This window comes from Genypterus blacodes, unplaced genomic scaffold (genome assembly GCF_046128005.1).
Source record: "Genypterus blacodes isolate CSIRO-AG114 ecotype Tasmania unplaced genomic scaffold, CSIRO-AGI_Gbla_v1 ptg000157l_1, whole genome shotgun sequence".
In the NCBI taxonomy this organism is placed as follows: Eukaryota; Metazoa; Chordata; class Actinopteri; order Ophidiiformes; family Ophidiidae; genus Genypterus; species Genypterus blacodes.
In genome coordinates, this window is record NW_027466958.1 from 260,001 (window position 1) to 267,500 (window position 7,500).

The window sequence follows — 7,500 nt, forward strand, 5'->3', positions numbered from 1 at the left end:
CCAAGTATCTGTAACCAAAGAAGCCTCGGAGGATTCGTTAATGCACTTGCAGCATCCTCTCTTTCACACACACACACACACACACACACACACACACAAACACACACACACACCTCAGCAGAACAGTGACAGCAACAGAACAGTCACTGATAATGAAGAAGCCAACAAAAAGCAGAGACTTTGATCTCGTCGGCTGTTTTCACACCTGGAGTCTGAAGTAGAGTTAGGTTGGATCTTTGTATTTTATTTTGTGGCTTCCACGTTGCATTGATGACGCGCTTGACGTGGGTGTACCTTGATTTCTGACCGAGTAAACTAATGAGTAAGAAGTCATGCAAAGGATTTCTTCATTAGAATCCTCCACAGATATGACATCATCCTCTGTTAAAGGCTCTGTAAGTCTCGGGGTGTGTGTAGAGCTAATGCGAAGCTACGATCATGGAGGGCCGCCAGAAAGTACATTATCTCTACAGGTTCTCCTAGTTTGCCTTGGGATCCACTGGGACTCCTGCATTATAATGGCTGAGCTCACTAATGTGCAAAAGCACCTAAGGAACTTTGCAACTTTGCAATCAACCCCGATCTTGTTCCACTTTCCAAACATTCCAAAAGGAATGAAAACTAGGAAGGGATAGAGACAGGAAATGGATTCTTTCACGTTTGTCGTTAAAGCCATTTCCTCAAATTGTATTTCTTGCCAGTTGCCATTAAGGTGGAATGAGAGTCCCATAAAGATTTCACTGATTTAAACAATAGATCACTGATATTGACGTATTGATTGAAAGGCTCTGTCCAGTAGATTGATGGCTGTGTGGATTGATTAGCTGGCTAATTGCTATTTTTCATTATCTGATTTTTTTCTGCACCCTCAGCATTTTGACAGCCATTTATCTGCAGGGAGGTCGCTGTGTTCCAGTCGGCTCACCTGGACCAGAACCAGAACCAGAGGCGGCTGGGACTCTGGCAACAATTGTGGCAACAACTGTTTACATTGATCACAAAAAAACACTTGAATAAGCCCAGATATTCTTTATTGTAAACGCATATATGACACACACACACACACACACACACACACACACACAACCTAAAGATCTGTATACTACAGTAGGTGCAGCACTTCTGTTTGCCCACAGTCTCAATAATTCACCTCCCCTATAGAAGCAGTACACATCTACACACACATCAACACACAAACAAGGCTCTGATCTCTGCTGTGTCTCTAAGATGTCTCCAGCACAGAACACACACAGTCAGGCAGCCCGACAGCGCAGCGCAGAGCGAAGCCGGATGTCCAAAGCGCTGCAGTTAATTTAAGAATTCATAGCGCAGAGACGAAGCACAGCAGCTGCAGAAGGAGGCAGTGCAGGCATCCTCTGCATCCCAATGAGGAGCCGGGGCTCAACCCCAACACCCCGTCGCAACTGTAACTGACGTACACCTCTGTCGCCCAGGACAACACCCACTCAGCATCTGCGTTCTTTTTACGACCGACCGACCGGCGACAAAGTATACGTGACGGAGACGCTGCCACTTTCCTGCACTTTCACCTTGAAACTGTAGCAGAGGAGGAGGATGGATTACTGTGCTGCCACCAGGATTAATTAGGGGGCAAAATGGGAGCCAAGATAATATTCCAAAGGATGGCGCCTGAAGGCTTTAAAGGACAAAAGTCATCAGGAAAAATGTAAATCGCCTTTTCTGAGCCTGGGTGCAGGAATTGGGCGGGCATGAAAAGAACGAAACCAAAGCAAACCTCCTGACTCCGACTGCGATTTCAGAATTCTCACAACGTGAATGATGACATCGTGCTTCGTGTAGTTCCACAGCCCTTTCTTTGGGGATAATCTCAAATATGTATGAAGGTCAAGCTCCTCCTTAGCTCCAGAGAAGGTGACATTTGGGAGATACATGACTTTCACCCAGCAGTGACTCACTCATGCTGTAGTGGTGTTAATGTAGGAGAGGACCTACTACTGCCACTACTATGACCGTAAACCACTGTCCTAGTTTATCCTAACCTCTTTTTCAGACTATCTGAAGCCTTTAGCGGAGGGGGGGAGGGGGTAGGACTCCAAGATATTCTCGACAGGAGTTCAGATGTAGGATAAGAAAGGACAGACGTGTTCCTATAAGGCTGATGGTGTGACCTCACCACAGCCAGGCGTCGTCCAGAGTCAACAAATCACCGCCCAAATGTCTATTAAGAGGGGGAAAAGTAGGAACGTCGACGTCAATTTGTCCAAGATGGATCATTATCTCCCCTGCGTGCTTGTAACTACCAACCAAGCACCGCCGCGGCACTGCTGGCGCCGCCACCGCCGCCGCTGAGAGCTCCCCTTTAAAGCTCCTTTACACTGCAGTGCTGTTAAATCAACCTCCGGCCCGACAGACTACTTACCTCCCAGCGCAGCTTTCATTACAAAATTCATGATGTAGCAGTTCTGTGTTGTCTTCCTTCTGTGGCCACGTTATCAGGGACAGACCCTACAAAGGAAGGAGCAGAATACACAGGTTATTACTGCATGCCTGTCACTGTGAGGACACACACTTTCATTCTTTTTCTTTGTTTGACGGCCTGGAGGACGATCGGGGGGCGGTGGGGGGGGGGAGGGGGGGGGGGGGGGGGGGGCGACGCAGAGACAAAGGCGATGCAGACGACGGGACAAACCGCGTTCTGCTGTTGTGAAGAGTTCATTTGACGTACGTACAAACGCCTCACGTCACTCTCCTGTCAGTGGCCTTTAGATATGAGGTGTAAATCTGCATCCATAAAGAGCCTGAAGGCAACAAAAGGTGCCTGAACTGGGTTAGGGTGGCTTTACCAGCCCATGTCTCCAGTTTTGTGGAGGCACCTGTGTCCTGGATTTACAACCACACTCCATCTTGTGTGGATTTATGCTGACGCTGCCTCTGGTCCTGTCTCCTTGGGGCGCCTTAGGTACGTCAGTGTGAGGGGATTCTAACAGAGCGTTATCACAATACGGCCTTCAGGGTGAGGGTTCTTAATTTGTGAGTTTTTATTCACTATAATAATTCTACGATATTGCGTTCCGGTGTCTTTGAGCGTCTCCAGGAAACTTCTCTGCTATGGATCTCTGGAACGCTGAGTATCTGAGGAGGTCGATTGTGAGTTTGGAGCGACCTTGGGTTACGCCGTGATGTTTTTCAATCTCTAAAATCGGTTAAACAGTATCACAACAACATCACCATGATATTCCTCCTCATACTTTTCATGACCCCGAGCTGTTTTTGCTGCATTTGAAAGCATTCTTTCCACCTTAGCGGCGGTAAAATCATTCAGCACACTTTGTCCCCTGATCATTGACATTCTCCTGGGGTAGTCCAAAGTGGAATCTGCAACATCTGCGCTCGGTCTTTTGCTCTCGTTTGTCATCACCTGCAGTAGTAGCAGCATCGGTTTTGCCTCAGATGAACCCTGGGCTTGATACCACAGTAGCTAACTCACACACACACACACACACACATCCTCTGGTGCATCCGCTGGTCTTTTCTGCACCGATACACTATGTTCTACATGTGATGTATACGTCTGCACCCACTGTAGTCTAATGACATCAAATACAGGCACATTAAGGCGGTGAAGTGTACAGGAAATATCTGCAGCTCAGCATCTTCTACCAAGTGCATCATCCCCCCATCCTGTCCCGTACTGTAAACGCACACACCAGCACCAGCAATGCTCAGCTCGACGAGGCATCCGTTACCTTGTCTTGATCCTCCGCTTTAAGTCTTTATTCCTACAACAAAAAAGCCTTTGTGGTAACGTTACCAAGCCCACCCTCTTCCTCTTCCTCTTCTCCAGTGGGGGAAAAAAAAATGTAGCTGTGCCGTAGGGAGGAAGGATTTTCTCTCTCTTTCCCTCTCAGTTTGCAGACATGCCGGTTGTGTCAGAGTCGGGCTGCAGCGGCGGTGGAAGAGAGTCTGCAGGAGGAGAGGAGAGAGAGAGAGAGGGAGAGAGGAGAGAGAGAGCGGGCAGGGAGGGAAGGAGGGAGGGAGGGAGGGAGAGGCAGGGAGGGAGGGGGGGGTGGAGGCAGGAGAGGAGAGAGAGAGAGGATGATGGAAGGGAGAGCGAGAGAGGGCGGGGAGAGAGGGGAGCAGGGGAGTCAAGGAGAGTGAGAGAATGGAGAGGGAGGGAGATGAGATAGGGGTGAAAGACGGAGGGGTGAGAGGGAGATGAAAGAGAGGTAGAGAGAGGGAGAGAGAGAGAGCAGCTGCAGCCTCTCTCTCTCTCCCTCTCCCTCTCTTACCTCTCTCTCTCTCTCTTTCTGTTTCTGTCAGATTCCGTTCAATTCAAGTCAATTTCCTGGCACCAGAGGAAAGAGATCAGTCACAGCAGCACTGGGCTACACCTACAGTCAGACATCAAACATCCATTAACACATGGATTCATGCACGTCGACCTTAAGCTTTTTGAATGAGTGAATATTCAATAACAGGCCGACTGAAGTCAGTCTGTCAATCAATACACAGAACAATACCTATTGCTCAATATTCGTATCAATATCAATCGCTGTTTCCTCTTTTTCTGCTCATTTTGCAGAAACAACGGGCGCTGAGCTGAGATGTTTACCGCTTGACTCCTCCTTTAGTTTGCATTTGTAAAGACAGACTGAGCCTCTGAATTGAAAATAATGGATTTGTACCTCGATCTGGATGAGACCCGACGTCCTTGGGTTTTTCCCCTCAGCACTGCACTGCACTGCACACACACACACACACACACACACACACACACACACACACACACACACACACACGTGGGGCAGACAGGCATAGAACCCAGAGGACCGTGGGGAAGTTAGAACTGCTGTAGGTCCCTCAATTAATCAAGAGATAGGAGGCTGTGTCCAGTCAACGCACTGGGACACACACATCCATCACTCTGTTCATAGCCTAGAAACACAAACACAAACACAAACACACACACACACACACACACACACACAGGCACTTAGCATCGGCTCTGCAGTTAATGTAGTAAACTCTCTTTCTTTAAAGTTCAGAGTGTTTTGTTTTTTGTTACATCTTTGTTTGTCTCTCAAAACAAAAATGGTTCAAACCGTTAAGTGTTCAGTAATTCTCAACAAGTCGGTGTGTGGCTCGGCACCACGGCGGCCAAATTGGAAAAGCTACCGATTCCTGTCTGCGTTATTGGATGCGGTGGATTTACTAACACTGTTTAACAGAATTACAGAGGGCTTTGAAAGCTGCACGAGCTCTTTGTACCAAATTTCAAGGCTTCTGGGCTATAACTATACCTCCACCGAGGCCGAACTGTCCTCTGATGTTGCTGTTTTTGCCAATTATTACCTACTACCTTACTATTATTACCTCGAAAACAAATAGGTAAAATTATTTATCATACAAATCCACTGAGAACATTTAAAGCCGCGTTGGAGCCGAGTCAGCATCATGCTCGCACGTTTCCCAGCCTCATTTGTGAATCCGGCAGATCCGGATCAATAGTGCCATCTCAGCTAAATTGCACGTATCGATTGTTGCATCGCAGCACACAAATGCCTGATATTTCCCTGTGAGATTTGTGTCTTTGCCTCTCGCCAAAGAAGGAGGCGCGGTGACAAATTCCCCATCCTGTGAAGTTAATGAATATGCAAATCCAGATATGCAGCGGAAATGAATCAACTCTCCCTCGACCCCCGACTCAAACCAATCTAGGAAATGTCATTGAAATCCACCCCTTTACTTCTGGAGATCTCGTGCAAACAGACAGAGAGTGAAAACAGAAGCGTGTGGGCGGAGTTCAGAAAGGAAACATCTCCAGATTTGAGTCTGAGATCTAATCTGGAACACGACAGAATCCTGCTCAAGGTCTCAGTCAGACACATTATTTATTCCACTTGGCATTTTAGGAGCGTATACACACACACACTCACATACACAAACACACACACACATCTATCAGTAGTCAGTGCCAATGAGGCTCATCAACAACAGTTTGTGCTTCAGACACAGCCATCAACCATCATCCACCACAAATGAATTCAGTGCTAAATGCAGTGGGACTTGAGCCCACAACCCTGCGGTCGGTGCTTCCTCCATTATGTCCGCTGGCTCTACCGCTTCCAGACATCAAACCAAAGCTGATAGGGTGGTTATGTTGGTCATGTTTGGTTTGTATGCTTGTGATTTCAGTGCGGTGGTTAAAATCTAAAATGCTAAATCCGGTGGTTAAAAATACCAAACTACAAGTAGTGAAGTTACTAGCTTAAGGACTTTCCCTCCTAGCTTCATTGTAGCTAAGCAATGTTCAAAAGGATGTAGCTTCAGTTGCTTTTTTCTCCCCTACAAGGAGCTGTGTAGCTTGGGAGAAAGCGATAACGCAACTGTTACATAAACACCCACGTATTCCAGCGGGCCTCGCTCTGCCTAGCCTCCTCGCTAAGCATCATGGGAAATGTTATTTTTACAAACACATTCATCACAATGCCTGCGTCGTTTTCCCCTTGATATGGAGATTGTGCAAAGCTACTTTACATAATCTCATGAGCGGTGACGTGTGGTTGTTTGTTTTGTTGTAACATGACTCATTTCCAGACGTGCAGCTCAGTGAAACCACACTCTGGCTGTTCACCGATACACTGCAAGAGAAACAAAGAGACTTTCATTTGACTCTAAACGTCTTCTTCCACATTTGATATTTATTTACCCTGAGAGTCAAACAGACTAAATATGTAAGATGTCGCATTGAAGTAGCGTCAGTGTAGCTAGCTTTAGTTATTATGCTAAAATGACGTCTTACATTTTGCCGTGCCTCCAGTTTACGATCTTAAATATGACTACTGTAAGTGTAATCAGAGTGAGAGCGTTCTTCACACACTGTTATTGATTTAAAAGCTAATCCCCGCTATCCTGGCGCTCACATTTTTCCAAATGTATCATCCCATTCTGTTTCCTCTTTACAGTGGTGGGTCGTATCGCTGGGTGTGAAGGGCGCCGTGGCCTCCGTCAGGCCGCTGTGTGGAGGCAGAGGGGAGGAGCCGTTAGCTTTGGATATTAGCCGCTGTCCATCATCCCTGCTGCACTCTGAGATCCCCAGAGAGAGAGGGAAGAAAGAGGGAAGAAGGGGGCAGGGAGATTGCATGTAAGTGTGTGTGTGTGTGTGTGTGTGTGTCCATCCACCCATTGAGGACCTCTGAAGTCTGAGACAGAGGGAGGTGTGTCCTGCTCTGCCAGTGCTCCATCGTTGACAGGACTCTGCTCTGCTGCAATGCGTAAAGGCATCACACGTCCTGAGCTTCATGCAGTAACGAGAGCGAGCGAGCGACTGACTGAAAGGTTAACCAGGCTGAATGACAGGTTGACCGGCCTCGGCGGGTTCACGCCGTACATTACAGGATGTATGAAGTGCATGGAGGGCTTCTTGGCCGCTTCAGCAGCTGAGCAGCATGATTTGATGGATGACTGAGGGCTCTGCAGGTGCGTCACTACGCTCCTGACAACACAAAGAGGTGTCAT

The 7,500-nt window shown here is 47.6% G+C and overlaps 1 protein-coding gene across 1 annotated transcript in view; it reads right to left on the reverse strand.

Moving 5' to 3' along the window:
- Positions 1–3,842, reverse strand: part of cplx2a (complexin 2a) — a 13,724-nt gene extending 9,882 nt beyond the window's left edge. Inside the window, exons 1-2 of the mRNA XM_076167335.1 lie at positions 3,729–3,842; positions 2,402–2,487 (exon numbers count right to left, since the gene is read on the reverse strand). Coding sequence (XP_076023450.1) covers positions 2,402–2,432 — 31 coding nt within the window. The 5' untranslated portion in view covers positions 2,433–2,487; positions 3,729–3,842. The remainder of the gene's footprint in view (positions 1–2,401; positions 2,488–3,728) is intronic.
- Positions 3,843–7,500: the final 3,658 nt, after the last annotated feature.